This window comes from Aulostomus chinensis, chromosome 19 (genome assembly GCF_037954235.1).
Source record: "Aulostomus chinensis isolate RoL2024-O1b breed Wild chromosome 19, RoL_Achi_v1.0, whole genome shotgun sequence".
Classification (NCBI taxonomy): Eukaryota; Metazoa; Chordata; class Actinopteri; order Syngnathiformes; family Aulostomidae; genus Aulostomus; species Aulostomus chinensis.
Window position 1 is genome coordinate 14,238,559 of NC_141338.1, and position 24,518 is coordinate 14,263,076.

Genomic DNA, 24,518 nt, shown 5'->3' on the forward strand with positions numbered 1-24,518 from the left:
AAAATGAACTACGTGATTGACTCGTCACTCCGGTGCCTCACACAGGGGTCGTCCTAACCTGGAGGCCCTTCATAAGGCTCATACTCTGGGCTACGCCTCTGATGACATCACGACAGGTCATCCCACTTGTCTTGAACCTGAGTTTACAGGGTACCAAATATGCTCACGGACTGTGTAGTTGCTCAAAAACCCAAAACAAACTACACATTACGAGTTAATTTTTTTTTTTTAATAAAAGTAATGTTTTACTTCTTTAACCACTCACTGCTGAAAGTAACTAGTCACAGTAGTAGTCACATTACTTTTGGATGACTCTGTAACATTACCTGAGATGCACTGACAGGACCAGGCTCAGACACAGGACACAGATGCAGGGTTCACAGCAAGGGATTTTATTGCATGATGCTCTGAGCAGAGAAATCAAAGGGCTTTGAAAATTAAACTAATCTACTCAGAGCTATGAAACAGATACAAAATGAAAATCGCTCCAATCAAGGAGGAAAACACAAACGCTATCAAATATTATCAATAAATGAATATCACTCCAACTGTGGAGGAAAAAAAGACAGAATGAAGGAAACTCAAAAGCACTCCTGAAAACTGGAGGCCTAGGACTACGAAAGTTAACCAACGAAAAATCGCTCCAAGCAGAGGAAAGAAAAAGGGCTGTAAACGAAACTACTAACCCTGGACTAAGGTATAAAACTTACAACCAAAAACTCTCTCAGAGGGATGCAAACAGAAAACAACAGGCACGGCTGCGTAACTTGATCAAGGCTGTGGCAGGGCTTTGAATCTCTGGCTTGGGTGAATGCACGAGGACGAAACACACTGGCAGTGGACAAGGGGAGACAAGGACTATTTAAACACAAGGTAAGGGGACACAGGTGGAAACAATCAGCCTGGCACAGGAGGAAGGGCAAGTGACCTGAAATGATAGGAGAGTCAATGTTTCACAATAAGACAGGAAGTGACAAGACAAATAACCACCACCTCACCGCGGTGTGACAGTACACCCCCCCCCCCCCCCCCCCCCCCCCGCTCGGGCTGACACTTGACGGCCCAGGAATGTCTGGGTGGTCCCTGTAAAAGTCCTGAATGAGGGAAGGGTCATCAACTCTGAGGAACCCACTGTCTCTCCTCAGGCCCGTCGTACCCCTCCCAGTCCACAAAAACTGCTTGCCCCGACCTCTGTTGCGAACGGCTAGCAGTTTCCTGACCTTATATAACGGGCCACCATCTTCTGCTTCCAACGGTGGAGGTGGTCTGGCGGCCAGAACCATGGGGCTCTCCTGTGTGGGCTTGACCTGGCTGACGTGAAACGTGGGGAGGACATGGAGAGACCTTGGCAGGCAGAGTCGGACAGCAGCCGGACTAACGACCTTGGCTATGGGGAAGGGACCGACAAACCGTGGAGCCAGCTTCTTGGAGGGTATGTTGAGACAGAGATCCTTTGCAGCTAGCCACACTCTCTGCCCAGGCCGATACTCAGGCGCAGGATGACGTTTACGGTCTGCAGCCCTCTTGACTCTGTCCCCCTGCCGGATAAGCACTTGGCGAGCAGCTGCCCAGATGCGGCGGCAGCGGCGTACCAGGGCGTGGGCGGAAGGAACCGAAACCTCTGGTTTCAAATCAGCCAACACTGGAGGTTGGCAGCCGTAGACACACGTGAAGGGTGAGAGACCTGAAACGAGAGGAGAGTCAATATTTCACAATAAGACAGGAAGTGACAAGACAAATAACCACCACCACACCGCGGTGTGACACACTCTTGCTTTATTGCCAATTAAGAATATAAAGCTAAACTGACATTCTTATCCTTTCTTGCACCACACTGGAAGGAGTGTGAATTATACTTATATATCTGAACAGTAAAATTGTCTCCTCCCCTCCTGTTCCGTCTCCGTCTGGAATGTAAACATGCCAGAAAATACACGTTTGATTTGTTTTCCTGTCCTCCTGTTATCCAGACAGTCAAAGAACGGTAAGTAATGAGATGGTTTTTATAATTAGAAACTGTAATATTACAGCAATGTCTTTGCATTACTTTGTTATTGTTACAGGGAAATGTAATCTGATTACAGTAATGCATTACTTGGTAAGACTCAACACTGCTGACCGCAGTGCTAAAGACCCAGGCTTGTTGGCATGGCAGCCACAGTGAATCAAGGTGACAGCATCTGCTCCGGTCATGAGCATAGATAGTGAGTAGGGAGGAGGGAATCTGCCAGGGACTTTTGGACACGGTGATCTTTATATTTCACCACCAAAATCTAATGAGTTCTTCCATGAGTCCCAGTGAACATTTCTGGCATTAAATCCCTCCAGGTGTTAGTGAGATATTGCGCTCCTAAGAATGGGGCGGGCAGAGAGAAGCCCAGAGAAAACACCATCAGCTCCACTGACCTGCGTGAGTATGTAGTTGATTATACTCCTGAGGTTTCATTCAATTCAAAACTATCGCCGCATGCCAACAAACGTACTCGATACATTACTTCACTAACGGCAGTGTGAGCACAAAGGAAGACATTAACATTGGTTTGACTGGTAATTATCGGCCAATTTTTTCTTAAAAAAAAAAAAAAAATTACTGATATGGGAGCAAATTAGACCATTAAATCTAATGTCTTTATCGCTGGTCATGAACTTTACAAGTAATACACGCCACATCCAATTGGCCAGTCAATCAGTATTACCTGCTCTACAGCGGATAATGGCAGCTGATGACAGTCGGGCCTTGCTCCCCTGATGACCTGTTAGTGGTAATGACTGAGGGAGCGTAGCAGTGGGCGTGTAAAGACCACGGTAGGTTTCTCATCGCTCTCCTCTTGTGGGCAAAGGTCTCTCCCGGAGACTGATAAATGTTAATTACTCCACCCTGACGTGAGCCGAAGATCGCAACACAGGGACCAAGCGGAGGGCATGAAAACGGAGAAGCAGAAATTAGTGCTGAGCATCAGCTTTTACTTCGCTCTTTTCTTCTTATATGTGACTGCATTTCTTATTAGAACCTGATTAGAGTCACAGTGCCAGAGCCCTCTTGACATGCAGAGAACTGTTATTGTAATTGTGACAAATGAATCTTCTTTTTGAGTGCCAAAACGTGCTTAAAAACTTCGCAGGAAAGCCAGGCCTGGTTAGTATTTATGTATTTCATAGGTTTTGTTCATAGTCGTGCAAAAATGCCTGGATGGGGCTCCCTATAAATTTGATGAAATTCTACCCCAGCAGTGGGTTTTATCTACGTACAAAAAATTCAGTATGCATGTGTAACGTGACCTAGAAAAAAAGCGAAAGAGCCATTTTGAATATTTTGTAATTTTCTGCCATCTCCAGAGGAACTTTCACTCGGGACAATTTTCTTCAAATTTGACTCACATCTTCTGCACCCCTAGGCGATATAATTTAACGAAGCTTTTTATGCTGCGTCACAACTATGAGGTTGTAGGAGGTCCTCCGAATTTTGATCATTCGCCATGAAAAAGAAAGCTGTTGTAAATCCTTACCACATGGTCGGATCTTTTCCAAACTTTACATGTTTGATAAACATTCAAGCCTTGAAGACACCTACAGGTCTGTACTGACCCTTAGTCTTAGCGCCATCTGCTCGCTACAACAAGTAAGTCAGACACAACAAAGATCTTCTGATTGTCATCAAAATTGCCCTATGCTGTCTTCACCTGACGTACAGAAGTGTAAGTGCATCTTCTCTAGACACAGGAAGTGACTCGTGCAGCCCATAGTAGACGCCTAAGTCTGCTCCTTTACGCAAAATCCGACGTTGTCAGGACCAATGGGCACAGATGCGTAAGGGGACGCTACAGCCTCAGACAGCCAAGTACAGCTTTCTATTTTTGTTTGTTTTTGTTCTAGTTTCAGTCCTGTCTTGGAATTGCCCACTTTTTAACTGTCAAGACCACAACTGATATTACTAAGATGCCATCTCAGCTTATTAATTAATTTAGCTACACAAACCATAAAGATTTCATATCGAGACAAACTTCGGTGCTATTCGATACTGTCAACAGCACACTTATCAAGGTCTGTACTGGCTCTGGTCTTGACCTTTTACTGTAGTTCACTCTGGTTTTGGTCCTGACTTGGTCTAGGCTTTGGTCTTGACTACAATTTATCTCACATGGTGTACAGCGTAACTTCTTTTTTGCAGAGCCCTGCCCAATTAACCTACAGGGATACGGGATTTCAACTGAATGTGCAAGCTGGTGACGCTCATGACATCATTTTTAGACCTGGAACTTATTAGTTATGTAGTTTTTAGCTCAAATCAAACTGTTTGTGAACTCTTGAGCATACAGCTGAATAGCAAAGACTTGGGTTATACTTCATGATGCCTTTGTGAGTTTGTAAACAGACATTTGTATATTTTTGCTGTTATTTGGGCTCCTCAGCTTCCAGCTACATGTTTGTGGCTAACGTGGCTCAAAATTCTGGATTCACCAAGATGCCATGTAAGGTGAAAACATCTTCATGAATTCAATATTTCTGGGTGCAAACATGTCATGAAAATAAATGACGCTTTTTGAGTTAAATATCACTTTAATTCATAAACAGAGTGTCCAGGAATTTCAAACATTCCAAAATGGACAATTCTGACTGTCCACCTCGTACTTCGATTGGCTGGGTGTGTGGAGGCGAGAGAAGGAACAAGGACTTGAACTTTCAAGTCCTCTTAGAATTCTTTGCACAATTCTTCCTGTCATTATTCATTTGAAAAACTCGGAGCTACACGATGAATGCCTTTTCAGAAAATCGGCTCCATATTATCCTATTTCCAAAAATGTCTGACCATACATCACCCAGACTGCCTTTGTCTCAAGCATAGCCCAAGTTTTACATTTCTCTACCATGTATATTAAGTGGAGGATAAAAATCATGTGGAGTAAAGCACTAACAGTTGGATATTTTAGAGAAAACGAGATATAAATTATTCCGTTTTTTGAGACAGAAGTGGGTACCTTGTCCTTTTCAGAGTGTGGGAAATCACGAATGTGACACAACTCATCACCATCAACATCCCCAACATGGCCCAGCAGGGTTCAATTGAGGGCAAGTGGACTTAGTTGGAGATAATTGAGGACGTTTCACCTTTCATAGAAATACACAGCCTCAGCATGGTGCAAAACACAGGAGGGACAGCTCTGAAGGAGAGGGGATGCTGCTTTTAGGACAACAAGGTGGATGCATGAGTGATGATTTGAAAGAGGAATGAAGGAGGCTGTGTCAAAATGGTGAATCAATACCTCAATCAATCCACTGCACCTTGTTTAGTTTGGTTTGTTTGGGCACGTTTCAGCACAGCGGCTGTACTCCGATTGCACACCAAGCAAGCAGACTGAGACCTTGCGGGTATGGGTGGTCTCGGGACACTTTTACAGAGCTCTGGTGTGATTCATCTTTGGGAAGGGTTTGATCTGACCCTGGTCTGATCCAACGACAGGTGGACTGACACCTGACATTAGGAGTTACAAATGGCCAGCAGACCTTGTGTCCCGTCTGTGACACTGAAGCACAGGATCACAAAGTCCCATCGAGTGTATGAACATTTCATGAATGGGGCCTGTTGTCTTAAGCACTGGCCTTGGAGAACAATAGTGACACATTTTAGTGCATTTTATTTACAATCAATCACAATCACTTTATCTCAAAGACTGCATCTAAAACAAGGGATGCAGCGCAACTTCCTGGTTGCTGATTCCTGGCCAATGAATGAGCGGGGAGGTGGGATGAACGCATTTTTTTTGGAAGATTCGGAGCATCCAAACTGTCCCAGCTTGCGAAGAAGTAAAGAACAATATATTCAAAAAATAGAAATAGTCAGAACACAGAACCCTCTTCCTTTGGTAACTCTTTTGCTCCTTTCCAGACACATCTGACCCCAAAACATGGTGAACGTTCTTCTTCTGGGCTCATTAGCAGATGGCAAACCAACTTACTGCAGCAATACCGCCATGTAAGATGGTTTGTAGTGCGGCATTTTGGATTGCTTGGATGTTTATGTAAAACAAAACGGTACCAAAAGGAAATGTTCCGAACTGACAAACTCATCAACGGATTCAGGCCAAAGGAAATTAACTCCTGGAGTTAGAGCACCCTTACGTACCCCCAAATTAGGAAGCTCCTTGAGTAACATTATCCCTAGCATCGGTTTGTTTCTCTGTCTGATCGCAGGAACTCAAAATAGTTTGAATACCTTGGTGGAGGAAGGGGCAGAATGGCTCAGAGGTAGAGTGGCCGTCTGGTAACCAAAGGGTCACTGGTTTGATCCTCACTTTCCCCGGTGACCATGTCCAAGTGTCCTTGAGCAAGATACTGAACCCTAATTGCTCCTGATGGCCCTGTGATGGACTGGTGACCCGTCCAGGGTGAACCCCGCCTCTCACCCGATGTCACCTGGGTAGGCTCCATGGATGGATGGATGGATCTTTGTATGCAGTATCTAGTAAGTATGTGCAAAGAAGTGCACCCAAATTGAACCCTCCTTGGTTCCGACCTGAATGACTGAGAGTCTTCACAAACATTTGCAGCATGAATAAGTTTATCAGTGAGTTTGCTCAGCACAGTTTTACTGTTTTGTCATGAATAAATTGCATGCACTGTACTTATGGGACGCTTTGTCATCAGCCAAATCAGAATCCTCATGTTTACTTCACTAATGTTCCTCTCCAAATGTTCCCATTTCACACTGAATTTTAGTGCCACTCTGTCTCTGACCTCTTTGGTCGTCCGTGTGTGTAGAGGAATATCTAAAATGTGGGGGAAGTGTTTCACAGTAACACTTGATCTATTATTCATAACATATCGCTGTCATTGTGCATTTACCTTTGTACTCTCATTTATCAGAGCTTCATGATATTGTTTTGTATGAAGTGCCCCCGCTGTGAGATGGACATAAAACAATTTTTTTTTTTGCATTGCTAATCAGGTCAGCCTCTTCTAATGACCTTTAATTAACATGTGATGAAAACGACATCAAAGGGGCGGGGGGAGGGGGACAATTTAATGACTCATTCCACTGCTCCCTCCTTTTCTCTGCATCAATAGCCGAGGCATTATAAAGAAAACATTTTAACTGCTAAATCTTTTCTCGTTAAAAAGAAATGCTACAGTGGAGTTGACATCCAGCTAACCTGCTCAGTTGAGAAAGACCAGTCTGATTATACTACAGCCAGCCTGTTAAGATTCCTTCCACATCCCCAAATGTGCTGCTGTTGTACAGGTCAATGGTGGAGGAGCTGCTCTTCTGTTCATCGCACCACGGCGTACGTAGCAAGGCTAGTTGAATGAACAGCGTTACTAGCAAACATCACCCAAGGAAATGCTATATTGGCTGTTTACCAATAGGTGTTTGCAATACTCAGGACTATTATGGCAAACACATCCAAAGCTGTGGGGATGATGTCAGCTGCAAGCAAATGCTCATATTCTCACTGCGACTTCAGGTCTGTTCATTTAATATGTTCACAACAGATGGCTTGTGAAGTGGCAGTGGAAGCAGCAGATCTAAGCTGTGTTTACCCAGACTAGGACAGCTGCAGACTAAAACGCGTATTCTTTCACCCGTCCTTCTATAGATACTATGATTGGGAGTCCGTCTATGCACACATTATACACACTTACCCAGGAGACAATAACATCCACCTCACCATACATGAGGCAAAGGGTTTTTTTTGTGGCTGCCTCATAATGAGTTGAATCAAGGAGTAATGATAGGAGGAACCCTGAAGCGACATAAAGAGTGAAATTTTTTTTTAGCCAAAATGCGATATGATCCTATAGTTTGAATAATTCGTGGGCATGAGATATAACTTGCTCCCACAATAAGAAGAATTTACGGGCCTGAGATATAATTTTATCCCAAAATGTGTTTAATTTGTTACTATATGCTGTGACTTGTTCACTTGCTTTGATTCTTGGCCACAAGATACAGTTTATTTCCAAAATGTGAAATACTTCCATCATGGCCAACCCATCCCACGCAATGAGGTACTGGGTTTCCTGGTTCAAGAGTGCATAAGCTCAAGCGTCCTTCATCCCTAAGGGACTGGTGCCATGAACAACTGCAGTCCACCTCTTAGTATTTAACTTTATGAACTTGATGTTAACTTTTTGATCATCTGTATGTTTTTTATGCTTCTCATGCGAAACCAGAGTTGCCCTCCTGGGACATTAAAGGTTTATTTAATTGAACTGAATAAAGGTATCGTGTGCTTGTAGTGTGCACACATATGGGATACAGTTGGCAGATGATGAAATTTATAAATTTAATTCTAGCAACCATGACTTGGCCTTGACTTTCAAGTCGTGAAAGGTGCTGAACAAAGCTGCACAAAGACAAGTCAGACATGCCAGCCTGGGCATAGTGCTGATCAAAGCCCAACTCTCGCTTTTGGTTACAAACCTATGAGAACACGTCAGATCCGATCTCATATACAGTTTCCTCCTGGTATTTGACGGTACTGAAAATACAAAAAGCGCAAAACCAGACACCCATCCATCCATTTTCTATACTGCTTATCCGTAAAGGGTCGTGTGGGGTGGGGTGCAGGGGCTGGAGCCTATTCCAGCTGATATTGGGTGAGAGGTTTGGTTCACCCTGGTCACCAGTCCATCGCAGGGCCATCAGGAGCAATTGGGGGTTCAGTATCTTTCTCATCATCATCTTCGACATGGTCACCAGGGGAAGTGAGGATCAAACCAGCGACCCTTTGGTTTTTAGACGACCACTCTACCTCTGAGCCACGCTGTGCAAACCCAGACAAACCTTGCCTAAAAATGACTTAAGACCTTTGTAGGTCAGGTGTAGAAATACCAAGACAAATGCAAGAAAATGATACAAGATGCAAGGCCAAACATGTGACTGACAATGGACGGAAACCTTAATCGGCCACATTACCAGACACAAACACACAAAACAGAGGTCACCCACAGGGTCGACATTGACAATTACAGTAAGCGCTTTGAAGCCCCCAATACCAAGGATCTAGCAGCGACTGTCAAATCAATAAATACCTTGTTTACGATCCAGTGGAAGAAAGCTATCAACTTTTCAGATATTAGTGTTTAGAAATGCTCAATATTGACCTGGATGAATCATGACAGGCTATGCTTAGTAATGTTGATGATCCATCTCAAACAAAACATTGGTATCTGAGAGACAGTCATCAGCTAGCCTTGACGTGCTGTCGCTGCAGCTTCTTTCGATGAAACAATCGCCAGGCTTCCTTCAGGTACACTATACAACACGTCTACCCACCTATGAACATGTGCGCGACCTCCATGACTCTACCACTGCAGCCTTTCTTAGAATGTTTACAGGACAATTCATCTGTAGATAACACAATGTCTAGCCCTGTGGTTATATTCTAAACGACACTGAACATCACAATATAAAGTAAAACTTTAATAATTTTTAAAATTTTTTTTCCTTTGTCACTTTTTGTGACACCAGAATGCAAGGAGAGTTAAACACTTTTATTTAGCTTGAAGCTAATGGTGACTGTAAACAATGGCTAACAACCGCAAAACTACCCGAAATGTGTTGTAGTTTTGTTTTTAGCGCATATCCAATTGTTTGTGGATTACTGAACATAGAGGACTTGGATTATACTAAATAAAACACTTAATGATTTATTATACAAATGTTATTGGACAATGCTGTTAGCTGTCAGTCACCGTTAGCTTCAAGCTATGTTATTTGCTCTTAAATGAATACTGGCATCACAAAGAAGTATGCAGGACAGAAAACATCTTCGTGAATAGTTGTTTTGAGTGCATTATCACTTCCGCTGCCCTTTGTGTGAGCATGAAAAGAAATTTTCTAATGACAGCATTCAAAACAAGTCAACTTATTCTGTTCATTACGCAAGAGGAGCATCTCCCAAGTAGCATGCAGCCGTACCAACCTGCACCAGAAACAAAAGAAAGGAGACGCTGAGCACCAAACAGAATCATCCCCCTGGGACTGTGCTCACTGAGAGCCGGTAGTTTAGATTTCCAAGCCAGAATATGTCTCTGAGCGGGATGAAGTAATGTCTTTCTCCTCCTCTAACGCTAGCATCAGATAATCTGTTTTAAGTCTATTTTTGCCTCTTTCATCAGTAGCTTATCAAATACTTAGTGTTGGGTGAAACAGGCCATGCAGAATGAGTTCAGGCTTGTGAAATCAACTGCTGCTTCCAAGAATGTCCGTACAGTAACGTTGTCTGAATGAAACTAACAGCTCCAGACGGTCTCCAATGAAAGATGTGACTATAGTGTAATAAAAAGGATCTTGAATGTTTATGTTAAAAATATCAAGTACATATGTATACCAGTCAAAGTATTACAAACTCAAAAGAAGAAAAGTGTTCTCCTTCTACATTACTCTAGATGGACATTTAATATTTTATGTTTTGGGCTCATAATTTGCTTTATAGTGACTGCAATAAACTCTCCTACATCACCCACGTTACAAGGATTTTAAAGGACGGACCTACACATGTCTTCAGAATATCTAAAAGAAGAGAGAGAAAGCAGAAGAGAGAGAAAAGGATGTGGGCAAATCAGAGGTGATACTGTAATGACAGGCTGACAAGAAACCATTTAATGTTTTCAACTAGCGACAGTTTCAATTGATGCTGTCCCAACGTGAATATGACTAACCATCATCTGTCTCTCGCGACTCGTCAACAGTTTTGAATTAACATTGTTCAGAACATCAAGTAATAACATGTTCCCGGACACGTAGTTGTTTAATGCAGGAAACATAATAATTGTATATCTTAAGATTGAATTCAGGGAGCAGTGGCAGTTCTAGACTAGTTTTACTTAGCATAGGCTTTCCTTACACTAAGACCATGGAATAAACTTTTTAACTCAGTTTAAATTCATAGAAAATACCACAAAACCACAGAAAATATCAGGATTGGTGCATAGTTTAGTCACATTATTTTTTCAGTGTCAGTATTAGTTTATTAACGGTATTACAACAATTTTTTTTCTCGCACCACGTCGCCTGAAAGCTCCGTCACCTGTCTTCATCAAGGTCCCTCTTACAGGCTACAGTGGGGGTCCAAGCTCACTGTTACAGGTCCCCCAAGAACAGAGCATGCTGACGGAGTCAGTGGGCTCCTGTCCCCCAACCCCACTGGATGGTCCTGTAATGGGTGTGTAGCGCTGTGGTGCTGAGGAGCATGAACACCAGCAGCTAGCAGGCTACACAAGAGGCTCTACTAGACCATCTCTACCTGAAAGTAGAGGTTTCGTACGCTCTATCACCAATGAGGGTGTGTTAGTAACGGTTAGTTAATGCTTCATTACCATTAGTTAACTAATGTACCTTGTAATCATTTAGTAATGGTGTTCATGTCAGCTTTATGGGTCATACAGCAAATGCTGATGTAACAGGGACGCAAATCATAAAACCAGTGTGTTTAGTATCAATAAAACAGAACTATTGGTCACCCAGTCTGGTACAGTTGACATTTGGAAAACAATGTACAAACAGTGTTTGAAAAGTGTGAATGGAGAAAGTTTCAGGGCTCTGCAGGTTCCAGAGGACATATTTAGTGTTCTTGGGTTTACAGAAAGAAAAGCATGTAAAGGATCAGGTGAAAGTAGCTAGGATTCAGGAGAGAGGAGACGGTAAAGGGTGGAGAAAAAGTAGTTCCCCACCAGGAGTCACACAAAGAGCATTAATAAATAGAAAATTATGCTCATTAATTGATCAATGACTGTTCAGCATACATATATATATATATATATATATATATATATATATATATATATATGTGTGTGTGTGTGTGTGTGTGCATATATATATTATTATATATTATATATATTAATTAACTAGACATTATTAATGTATCCCCTTTGTAAAGTCTTACCTTGATCTTTTGCCTTTTCTGAAGTGTGTTTTCTTAAACTGACCCTTTTTTAATTCAGGGATTCAACCTGTGTGCTGTAAGAATTAACATGCCTTGGCAGAGAGACATCACCTTAACAAGACCCACCTTGTTTGCACGATTCCCTCAACCCGTTCACCCATGCACAAGTCAAACGGCCACACGAGAGTCACGGCTTACAAGCCCGCAGCCGATGATGCAGCTCTGCAAACACATTGTTTACTGTGTAAGATGTGGCAGCTCTTTTATGTACATCAACGTGTTTGTCCTTGTTCAGAGGCACATTCATATTTCTGCAGCACCTTCTCATCCCTGAGTCATTGAGATGCTGAGTGGAGCAGTCGCAGGTAGCCTGTAGGGGGCACTGTTGGTTCTCATGAGCAGCCGGGGCCCAACAGGTTGCAGCACTCTCCTCCTCCTTTTAACAGAATAGACAGTCAGTAATGATCCATCCTGTTATAGGAGAGTTAAAATAGATATTTACTATAATGCGGGTTTTGTGTTATTGCCATCCACTTTATCATGAGTTTAGAGCCAATTTAGAGACAGAGTTAAAGACGTTTCTCTTCTTTTCTACTGTGGCAATGTCGCTTCTTCTTCTTTTTGTGTTTTAAACTGTTATTTTGCCATCAAGAGGACACCTCCAAGCAGACTATCAAATCTAAAATGTAATTAATCTTCCTCTCTACGCTTCACTTTTTGTTCCCTCCAAAGGTCTGGGACAAAAAGACACTACTATTCCCGTGTGAGCTGGGGCTTGAATGCTTGCTGACGCGACGCTCGCGGCTCGTCTAATTTGCCAACACCAGCCTGGAGTCCCATCCATCCATCCCTGCGCGCGCGCGCGCGCACAAACACACACACACACACACACACACACACACACACACACACACACACACACGCTCCGCTCCAGAGGCAGCTCAGCGTGCGGGCAGAGCGGCAGCAGCTCCGCATCCTCCGCTCACTCTGCGCCTCATCGCCACCTGGAAAGTTGAGGAGGGGACTATTTTTCATAGACAGCGCAGATTCATGCCTACAGCTGTGATTGGTCACATGGATTGATCCTCCAAGAAGAAAAAAAAAAGCTATAGATTTAATTTGGGAAGATTTTTAAGGACTTTTTTTTTCTTCTTCTCTCTTTTCTCTTGATGAAGAGGACACAGCGTTGGTTGGATGAATAGAAGCGGACCGAAGCGCATCGCTCTCAGTCAGAGATCTGGTAAGAAAACTGCACCAGCATCGCGGACACTTCATCTCATTTCCATTTAATTGCGTTTGTCTTGCTAATTGATGAACCCTCAGTGAATTTTTGTTCTTTCTTCTCTGAAGCCCAGAGAGATAAAATCGTGTGTCAGATATTTAGGACGCTAGGAAGGAAATGTGATTCAAAAAACACCCCCCCCCCCCCCCCCCACCAAACACACACCTGTTTTATCCCCAGACACTCAGAAGATGGCGAGAGGAGTGGGCTGAGCAAGAAGTGAAAAGCTGATTTGATATCTGCTTTATTATTATTTGGGGGTAATTCTCACGGGAGATTGTACATATATGTATATATGTGAATGTGTGTGTGTGTGTGTGTGTGTGTGTGTGTGTGTGTGTGTGTGTGTGTGTGTGTGTGTATTTGGGCCCACTGACCGTGTCCTCGTGTCTGTCGCGGCAGGTGGAACTACAAGTTTAAATGGAGAACTGCTCGGAGGGGACACATTGCGAGCAAAGTTGTGAGGCTTTCTGCTTCGGGACTTATCCCACGGCTTCCCCCGAATAAAAGCGAGCACACACGGGCGAGAGAGACATGGAGCCGCGTCAGTGCGTGGGACTCGCCGCTGCTCTGCTCCTGTGCACAGGTGAGAAAGCTCAGTCCGTACCGGTGACCACTTTAGGAAAGGAACATTAAAGACTCGTTTTAGGAAAAAAAACAAAAAACAAAAACCCCAAAACAAACAAAAACAAAAAAAGCTGTGTGAGCGATTCAAGCTTTATTGAGTCATTTGTTTTTGAGTCATTGTGTGGAAAAAAATGCTCCTTTTCAGCCAACAGGACATATATAATTTATGAGACACACAATTAGCTGTAAGCTGTTGTGGCAGAATGCAAAATGACCTGTTATATTAACATGAATGAACAGTGACAGTTGCCTGGAGATTGTGTGGCAGGCAGCATTGATGCAATGTGTGTGTGTGTGTGTGTGTGTGTCTGTGTAAGGTAACTACTGCAGATCAGGCAGCTGCAGCAACAAGAGAAATGTCTTCACTAAGTTTGAGTAGCAGGAAGAATGGATATGTGTGTGCGTGTGTGTGCGCGCACGTGTGTGTGTTTGTGCTCTGTTTTTTATGGTGTGTATTTTATGCTTTTGTGCAGTAAAAACATGTCTACATCCTTGTTTACTTGTCAGTCAAAGGGATAAACACCCTCTGGTTCTTCACATGTATTTCTCACACAGACATTCTGCCATATTGACTGAACATTTACAAAAACTTTGTCTGCATGTCACAAATGATTATTCTTCTTATTTTTTTTAAATAATTTTGGCTATAATTCAGCACAGCCACAGTTGAGCTCCTTGCTTGCACTGTATCTTCAAATACCTCATCAAGACACGGCGTCTTTCCTCAAATACAGCTTGAGAATATTTAACATTTGGTGAAAGATGTGAAAATAACTTTCATCTGAGGCGCCTGCAAATGTTCTGTGGGTTCATTAAAATGTCAAAGTCGTTGTAGTTTGAGGCGAAATGTCTTACTCCTTGTCTTACCAGGTCTAGTGCACTCATTTCAGGTGTGTTAATTAAAGGAACAGTTTCTAAGGAAATATTTGTACCTCCCCAAGCTAGTGTCTCCTATATTGTGCAGACTGTCCATCACTGGACATGAACTCGCACCCAGTGAGGGAGGGAGGCAGAAGGGCTAGCAAGGAGGCCAAACCCCTGGGAGCTAACTTCAGTTGTCAGCACATCTTTTAAGGGGTCAGGGAGAGTTTTCTTGTTTTTTTCTCACTGCAAAGCACCATCCATGCAACCTGTGTGGTGTAGTCAAGCACGGTCAGACACTGGACTTGAACCCTGCCAACAGTGTTCGAGGCTAGTGCGTCTCTTGAGGTGTCCTGGTTTCAGAACTTCATAATACGGTTACATTTAACTTGATTGTGTCCTAACAACCAGCCGTAGGGACAACCCAGCCTCCTTTGAGGTGATAACGGTTCTGTTTTAAGTATGAAAGCAGCAAGGTTGATTGAAACAACGGTGGTTAGCATCTACGCTAACAAGAAGGTTAGCGTAGATGCTGCTTTAGCATTCGTTATATCAGGACTAGAGAGTGTTTCTGCTTCTGAGGAAGAGCTCAGAACACCACTGAAACTTTTTCTCCATGGGAACAATGTTGCTTTATTCCTTTTCGACTATCTGACTTCAGCTTTTACAGCACTTGGTTGATCTGATCAGTTGAAGTTAGCCGGTTCATCCAATCACCTGCCATATGTCTGCTCTTTCCTAAACTACCCGCGGGAGACTTGTCAGATGGGTTCTGTGTCTTTTGGTCTCAAGCATGTGAACGTGAGTGAGTGCTGGAATGTTGATCAACTTGTAAATTTAAAGATTCTCCTACCTTCAGCTCATGGTAAAAGTTAGCACTTACTTGGTTTCTTGTCTGTTTACTTGACAATACAGTTCCACTTGCCAGTTTCACAATTTGAATACAATCCATTGAATGTTCCTTCGCTTTACCAAGGTTTTTTTTTTTTCTAGCCTAAACCTCCCTAGACTTTAACCGTTGTGTTGACACATCAGAAAACAAGTATTTTTCACTAGTGAATTTCGTCTCAACAGCCTGTGTCAACATTCTCACACACACACACACACACACACACACACACACACACACACACACACACACACACACAGAAAAGTTGATACCGAGCATGTTTTGAGTCCAGAAATATTGAGATAATACGAGTCCATGGTTGCCGATTCTACAACACCAGCATTTTATTCAGGCGTCTTGGCGGAAGGGTCCCTGGAAGGATCGTAGAACATTGTTCTCATTGATTGTGAGTTCATCAGGTGAAGCCCACCTCACAAACATACATTTAAACCAAATGATTGATCCAAGTCCTGCCAGTCAGGCTCTTGATCTTTGAGAATGTAGAGGAAAAAAAAGAAAAAGAAAAAGAAAAAAAAAAACTTCACCAATTCCATCCTGTCAGTCAGACCCCTGGTGTGCAGAGACTAGGAGGATATTATAACTCCCCGGCCATCTGATTGCTTTCACTGAGAGCTTCTGGGTTTTCTGTGTGAGACACAGGAACTGACAGGCCGAGGATACCTGAACACACACTCACCTTCTGTCAGACCAGCCATCAGGACAGTTGGAAATACTGCATACAGTCTCGCGCGTGATGGGCTGGTAGGTTTTTGTACATTGTAGTGGAGCTTTGTCATTTCTTTGACAAGTACAAAAAAGTTTTGGGGGGGGGGGGTGTGTGTGTGTGTGTGTGTGTGAAAAATTGCCTAGTCAACACTTTATGGTAACTCATACAAGTTGCAAGACAGAGAATTTAAGATTTAACTGACACCACATCAGTCGTAGGAATCTCACATTTTGAATTCTGAGCTAATTTTGCGTTGTGAACGGAAGAGAAGAAAAATCCAGAGAATCAGGTTTTGGACACTTGTGGCACAAAACATGTCAGATGTGTTCTCATCTAGTTTATTGGAAACTTTAGTCACAATGATGTTAAATTGCTCAGCTTTGCCCCAGTGTCTGAATATTTCCTGTTATATTCACTCATGCGCTGCATCTGACATGGAGACAGACTGTGTACAAGGGTGCTAGAAGGTTTTAATCGGCCCCTCGGGAAAAGTCTTGATTCTGCGGTTGCATAAATTAATGCAGATATCAGCTGAACGCCACAGAATATGATACAGGAGCTGACATTTTCCCAGAAGTGATGTGAATATTCTGCACTGCTACGTGGTGCGTCATCGCCAAGTACGCGTATTCATGAGAAAAGCAAACCTGCCACACTAATTGTCATGTCCATGCATGTAGTGGTGTTCTTTGTCTTGTGGTTTCTTGCTTTATTTTGAAATTTAACTCTCCCCTGGTGTGTTTACTGCCAGTGGGATTGTCTCCCCGGCCCTGACTGTGCCCACCTGGTTCCCATCACCTCATGTGTGTATGTAGTCTGCTTTTCCCTTTGTCTGGTGCAAGTTCGTCTTGTCCTTGGTGTCAAATCATGCTACGCCAATCCATGTCACGTTCCATGTCACGTTAAGTTTGCGTTTTCATTCCATGCTTCATCAAGTTTAGCTTAGTTTTCCTCATCAGAGTGACTTGAGTTTTTGAGTTATTGAACTTTCCTTTTTCTTGAACCCTGCGGGGGAGTCGTTCGTATGGCTTCGTGACACTAATTATATAAGTGTTACACCTAACAGTTGTAAGAGATTGCCCTTTGCTTTTTGTGTGAATAGTACTGGGATTAATTAAAAGGTTTACAATAGAACCCCTGTTTTTTGTTTGTTTTTTTAAAGCATCTATGCTCTTATTTTCCCAGCTGTGGCCTTTTTTTTTTTCAATTAGGAAAATAAAATGAATCGAGGGTTAAGATATTCTCCGCTCTGTCTGTGGAGGCTATTATCAGAGGAAGTCATTAGTTGTGATTCTTTAAGGAAGTGTTGCATTTTGTTTTCAACAAATCGTAACTTTAACTGGAGCCTATCCAAGCAGCCTTCAGACGAGAGGCAGGGTTCACCCTGGACCGGTCACCAGTCCATCGTTTGCAAGTATACGTGATTTATTCAGTAATACTCCAGTCATATGGACCTCAGCTAGCAAAAAGCTATAAATCTGTATCAGTTTCCATCAGGTCTTCAAACGTTTGTATGTTTGGCTTAAAGGGCAACGTGCTGAAAAAGAGTGGGAGGATTCCCACTCAGAGTTTTCCTGCTCTTTAGTTGGTGTGTGGGCCCGGCTTGAGTGAACAGAGATGGCGGGTTGTAAAGTGAGAAAACCAAAATGAGTTCATCATTGAATTAATATTAGCTCTCTTAGGACACTTTCTTTCTCTCTCTCACACACACACACACAAACACACACTCATACACACACACACACAGAGGTACCTAACCTCAGCCTCCTCACCTGGGTTTAACTGGTAGTTTCAGGATGTCTTACCACCCTCTGTGTGTTTAGCACAGCTAAATGTTTCGTTACACGGTCAGGCAGCACACCAGTCAAGACTTTTGGTCTTGGACGATTCTGCAGTCCCCCTGGTTCTCTTGGTTTACAAGGACAGACACATCACACTAGAACTACATATGCCATCAGCAACATCCAGCTACAGTGCTGCTGTACGCTAGCGACCGTTAGCTGTCAGTCTGTGACTTTACATGGACTTCACCTCCACTTCTTCACAATCTACATCACTACAAAAGAGACACACGGCTCCCTGCTTTGGTGCTGAATATCTGCACAGCACGTAAATAGATTTGTCTCATCTGAGGATATCTTTAAGACACTGGGAAATGAATTTGGATGGAAACCTTTTCCTTGTCAGTGTTTATCAGGTAACGTGTCTGACATTCACTGGAAACAAAGAAAAATTACCATTTGCCAAACTGGATTTCCTTCCTCAAGAAATCGAATCATTTTTTCCAAGAAAACCTCTTCTTCTACTGTTTGTCTCAGTCATGCGTGAGGTTGCCTCTACTGCCACCTTCTGACAAAAATAAATATTGCATCCTTGTTTCCACACCAAAAAAAACATTTCCATTTTTTCCCAACATTTTCAGAGTTTGCTTAAAATTGGCGGGACAATGGATTGAAACAAAATGTGGATTCGCTTTGGTGAATCACGGATCTAATGTGGCGTCAGTCGGCCATGTTGGAGCGTCGACGGGTACAGTGGGATCCGGTCCAGAGAGTAATAAAAAAACGGAACATTTATGTTTAATGGGTGATTCTGGAATTAAAAAGAGTTAATGAGCCCCAATTAATAACTTACACCTGAGAGCCCCCCCCTCCCACACACACACACACACACACACACACACACACACACACACACACACACACCTTTCTATATTAGAGCTGAAGCTTCCATAATATTTTTACATGAAGAATTTCGGTCCAATCAGCTATTTTCCAGCTCTTTTCGGGGTGTTCATGTTCACACACCAGTTCTGGTTGGTTGGTGAATCACTGATGGTTTTTATTCCTGGTCGTCCCTGGCATTAACCACTTGAATAAATCCCATTAACTGTTCCAGTTGTTACACTGATTCATTTTCTTTCATTTGTCACAGTTCTCGCTCCAACTTGTAAAAGGCAGCACCTCCACTCATTTGATTCATTTTTTTCCTTGCAGTTTTGAATTTGAGATAAGAAAACAACAACAACAACAACAACAACACATCAAATCATGATTTCAGTTTTAATTTCTGTAGCAGCTTCAAACCAGCATGAATTCATCTTCAGAGGCTGCGGGTGGCTACTGACGAAACAAGCAGAAACTTACAACACATTAGTTGTACCAACGTTAGTAGAGAGGAGGGACCTGGAGTGACCTCACACACACACACACACACACACACACACACACACACACACACACACACACATTACAGCTGTGAAATGTAAACTGGTGTCTACCTCCTGGAGAGCAAATTCTCATGGGATATTAATATTTGCCTTTGAGCATCTCCTGGTCTAATTTTGGGTCGACTCATCGCTGCTGGGTTATGTGAAGAAACCGCAAAAGCCTATAGAATTAGCTGACTCATATTAAAAAAAAAAAAAACAACTTCTGTTTTTTTCCTCTCTGGACTGGTTCAAAAGACATTTTACGTAGCTTAAATATTCATTACCATAAGAAAAAGCACCAGGAAAATTGTCAGAGGCCCGAAAGCTAAACATATAAATGTTACGGATTTTTCTCTCCTGCTACAGTTACAGTTATTTTGATTATTTATCAATTTGATGGTTTTTCCTCGGAATTAAAAAAAACCCAAGCAGCAGTTTTACCCTAACAGAGAGATGACTTTGAAGTCAAATCATCATGCATGACACATCTTTCACATCCTCACGTGTAAGAAGCTACAGCCGCCAAACTTTTGACAAATAGCAAAACAATAATATCCCAAATCAAGAGCAAAAGTGTTTACTACGACTCTGCTTCATGGAGCTGCCCTGCGTGAGAGTGTGTTCCAGCCTACACGAGGCTTCAGGGAGCAACACGAGCGCTGCACCAGGGAGCCATGTGTCTTATTATATGGGTCATAATGCAGAGGCAGGAGTCAAAAAGTGACATGAAATATATATCAATGTTTGATAGAATCTCAATGGAATATGAGTGTTGTTTTTGATATTAAATACAACATGTTGTTTATTTTTTATTTATCTTTATTTTTTTGTAAAAAGCAAGAACTTATTTTGGCCTGAAATGAGCCGTTTAAATGAGCCATACTACAACCTAATCAGTATGATACAGTTTGGATGGTAAAGACCTACACCAAAAACCTGGAGAATTGAATTCACTACCGTGATTTCCCAAACTGCAGGAGAATTGCGCACTTTTGAAAGAAGAAAAGATTGTAATCTTCTTTATCGCCTCATTATCGTCTGAAAATCATTTGAAGTTCCAGTCTGAATTGACTGGCTGCGTTCTGCAGGTCTGGGGCTCGGTCTTACTGAAAAGAGCAGCCTCTAAATAGTTTTTGATCACCAGCTAAAATTGCATTAAGTAAAATGGAGAAGGGTCTGACTTTGGACTTTGCCTGGGGCATCCATTTCCTCATAATTGATGAACTGGAAAACCATGAAAAGGAGCTAAAAGAGGTTAAAAGATCCTGTAGGATGGAAGGGAACTGCAAACCTTTTTCATTACACATTTCATTCGATGCTTTGTTGATATGAAGTGAGTTTATTGTGCCCGATGGAACGAGATGACCTCGCAGTCCCTGAGCCACAATATGGGGACGAAAGATTTTAGAAGAATAAATGCAAAGACGACATTGTGAGTGAGTAACAGTTGCTACAATGACACAACACGGTAAACATTTCCACGTGCTATTAACTGTTAGCTGTTGTGTGCAGCTATTGAATTTATGTAAAGTGATTTTTTTAAAGAGGCTTTTTTTTTAGTCTGATAACAGCTGGTGTGACTTCGCAGACACGGGGGTGATTGTTAGCTCCTCACGTCAGATGTGTCTAATGCTTCCCTTTCTTATTTGTTTGTTTTTTTCCCCGTTTGAACAGTCTGTTATCATCTACGGAATTAAGTCTCGTGTCAATCACTTTTCCAGAATAGGGGGTTCCCTTTTTTCGCGTGTGGAGGAGGTGGCCCCATGGTGGAGGCTTATCATGCAGGACTCTTAATCCCAACATGGGTTCAAAACCTGGATTTGGGTGGCAAAGGTGAACAGTGATGAAGACACACACAGGAACTCATCTAAACTGGGAATGTCTGTTTCTCACGCGACTGATATGAGGGTTGTGAGGACGGTAAATCTGGGCACAATTAGCCTCGTGTTCTTGAAATTGAACATTTGGCTGTCAGGGGAACAACTATTGCTCCGCATGATCATAAACCTCAGCAAAGACCGTTTGAAGAGGCTTGACTGCGTATTCAATTATTACCCATATTCATCTTCAAATTGGTGTTAGTTTCGGCGTTAGGCAAAATACGCAGTTCAGAGCCACCCACGCGATGTCCGTTCACACTTTTTCGTTGGTAAATTGTAAAGATGACCGCAGAATCTGAATGGTTTTCATATCCGCAGATCATTGTTTGTTTTACTTACAGTTTTCCTTTTCCAAAGACGACCACGTAGGGTGGTATTTTGTCATGTTTCAGGCTGAGGGCACCGGGGGAAATGTACACCAGTGACTCTGTCCTCAAGTCACCGCTATGGACAGATCCATCTGCTGTAAATGACACGACGTGTTTAAACCTTGACCAAGCGCTTCCATCGACTAAACGTAACAATCAAAATATTAACATTTACAATGAACATTTATTCATAAAATTGTAATTACTTTATTACCTCAAAATATGAGTTATAAAAGGAAACCAGATGCAAAGTAGTTTTCAGCCATTAACTGCATGTCTACGTCTCATTTGAGAGAACAAAATAATGGGATGGAAACAAAGTTTTCCTGACTCAAACTGGTTAAATAAAATGTTGACATGTCTGTAGGTTGATTCATCATGGATGCCTGCAAGAGTCTAATTTTGATTTCACAAATTTGCTTAATTTTCTATTTGAAAGAGACACTGACAAAGAAATATAGTACCAGGCACTCGTACATCCACCAGGTCTAAAGCCTGGGTTTCGTCAAATCGACCCTACGCTGTAAATGAGCATTTATACGTCAGTGGTGCTCTGACAGGGTTGTGCTGCAATTATAGTGTCTAAATGTTAGCTGGCAACGGAGCTTTTATGTCACTGTTTAGTTTCTTTTTTAAGCTACTTATCGTTGAGCATAATTGTCCCATCTATCGTCATCTTCCGCTTATTCCTTACTAGTAAGGGTTGCGGGGGGCTGGAGCCTATCCCAGCATCTACGGGTGAGAGGCGGGGTTCACCCTGGACAGGTCACCAGTCCATCACAGGACCAACACATAGAGACAGACAACCATTCACACTCACAGTCACACCTACGGTCAATTTAGAGTATCAATCAGCCTCATCCTCTCTTGATGTCTTTGGACTGTGGGAGGAAGCTGGAGTACCAGAGAGAACCCACACAGGAACAGGGAGAACATGGAGACTCACACAGAAAGATCCTGTGATGGAGCCGGGGCTCGAACCTGGAACCTTCTTGCTGTGAGGCCACAGTGAGGACCACTGCACCACCGTGCTGCCATAATTGTCATTTACTGAAATAAATAAAATGCCAGGAAGAGCTCGGAGCAGAGGAGGAGGAGCAGGTTGGGAATGCGTAAGAGGAAATGTCATGTTCTGAGGTGGACTGGTCCCACCTGTGGCGGCCTGTGTTGGAGCGATGTATAGGGAGGTGCACGTTAGGCTACGCCATTAGCTGCAGTACGAGTATAAACCATATGTATAGAATCTGCCATGCCATACCTCCTGCAAGTTTTACTGACATTCAGCCTCATTGGTTTTCGGTAATCCAGACAGACAAACAAACATCACCAAAAACCCTGACCTCCTTTGGTAATTGTGATCACTTATTGTTCATTGCCTTATGGAAAAAGAACCTTTCTGATTTGATTCAGAGAACTTCGTTTTTTGTTTTTTTTTTTCTTCTTTGGAGAAATGCTCCGAGCAATCAGAGTTCACGTAGGAAACACAGCAAATGCCACCGTGGCCTTTTTCTTTGTCATAGATTGGAGCAGAAGTGGTTCTCAGTATCACGGTGTCTGAAGTAAAGATGCAGGAGATCATAAAAAGGCTTGATGGCTCTATGACTGAAATGGGTGTTAAAGGTTTTTTCTTTTGGCGGTTTAGCTCATGGTGGCTGTGCTCTACAAGGACAGTCGAGCTCTTCTTTATTTGCAGGGATTCAAGCTACGGGCCTTTCTAGGCCAAAGTGTTTGACTGCTGTTGTGTGTGTGTTTTAAAAAAAAAATTCATTTCTTTATTGTGACAACTGAAAAAGCTGCTTATTTCTTGAAAATGAGGCATAGTTAGAGTGAAACCTGAGAATGCAGAAAGGCGTGGGCTTGAGAGAGCATGACAAATGAAAGGATTTTACTCCCAACTACTTCTTCAGTCATAGGACATGGTCATTTGCTTTCCCAGAAATTCATCAGTTGTAATCCATTGGGAGAGAATGGAAGAAGCGTCTTTCTTTCCCTGAGGTTTTTCTTTACTAATAGGTTCAAAGACATAACGGATGAAAAGGAGAATAATCAATATATGACAGCATTAGGATGAAATATTGCTCCGCTTTGCTGGTTCACTCCGCCTGTTTGGAGTTTTGGGTATACAGCGCGTCGAAGCATGGCTGGCGCGCCAAGATGCGTGCTGATGCACCTCGACACACATAATCACACACCAACGCACGTGCGCTGCATCACTAAAGCTTCTGTGACACATTGTGGCTTCACTCTCTAAGCACACATAGATGTTCACACATGCAGAGGCACACAGAGGCACGCAAACACACACACACACACACACACACACACACACACACACACACACACACAGACTCATCTCCTTGGGCAAACAACTTCACAGCCATCCAACTGGGAAAGGATCGCACTCTGCGGGAGGTCTGGAGACTATTAGCATAACTAACAGAACACTGTGCGTACACCCGCAAATCAAAAGGAAATGAAAATGAAACTGTGCAATCAGAGCAGGGAGAAAATGTTAACAGAATTATTGTCACTTCCTGTATGAAAGACTGACAGAAAGAGATCACTTTCCCCCCCTCCTCCTTTAAGCAACCAGGGTCCCACAAGACTTTGGAGGTACAGTACTTGCTCTCCTTTCCAATAAGTCTGTTGCCTGGGCTTCAACCCCCGGCTGAGGTGGCCTCACACTGCATCACTTTACAGAAGTTTTGGAAGAATTTGTCGGAAAAAGCCAGCAACCCTTGTCTTTTTTCTTTTTTTTTTCTGAAGAGAATTGTGTTATTTTGTGTGT

General features: G+C 42.7%; 1 protein-coding gene and 1 long non-coding RNA gene across 4 annotated transcripts in view; one reads left to right on the plus strand and one right to left on the minus strand.

The window, feature by feature from the left end:
• Positions 1 to 1,547: 1,547 nt before the first annotated feature.
• On the minus strand, positions 1,548 to 15,666 carry LOC147244175 (uncharacterized). Of its 2 annotated transcripts, XR_015110383.1 has the most exons (5): positions 15,539 to 15,666; positions 13,545 to 13,743; positions 12,206 to 12,321; positions 12,012 to 12,107; positions 1,548 to 1,684 (listed from the first exon to the last, which is right to left on the minus strand). It is a non-coding gene; the product is annotated as an uncharacterized LOC147244175 (long non-coding RNA). The 2 variants fall into 2 exon arrangements; XR_015110382.1 differs by lacking the exon at positions 15,539 to 15,666 and having other exon boundaries at positions 13,545 to 13,938.
• LOC147244176 (transmembrane protein 132C) overlaps positions 12,887 to 24,518 on the plus strand; it is a 157,170-nt gene continuing 145,538 nt past the window's right edge. The window contains exons 1-2 of one of the 2 annotated variants that reach the window (XM_086187305.1): positions 12,887 to 13,125; positions 13,570 to 13,753. In XM_086187305.1, the coding sequence (XP_086043431.1) occupies positions 13,702 to 13,753 (52 nt within the window). In that variant the 5' untranslated portion in view covers positions 12,887 to 13,125; positions 13,570 to 13,701. Of the gene's footprint in view, positions 13,126 to 13,367; positions 13,428 to 13,569; positions 13,754 to 24,518 lie in introns of those variants that run through there. The other variant, XM_086187306.1, reaches the window with a different exon arrangement.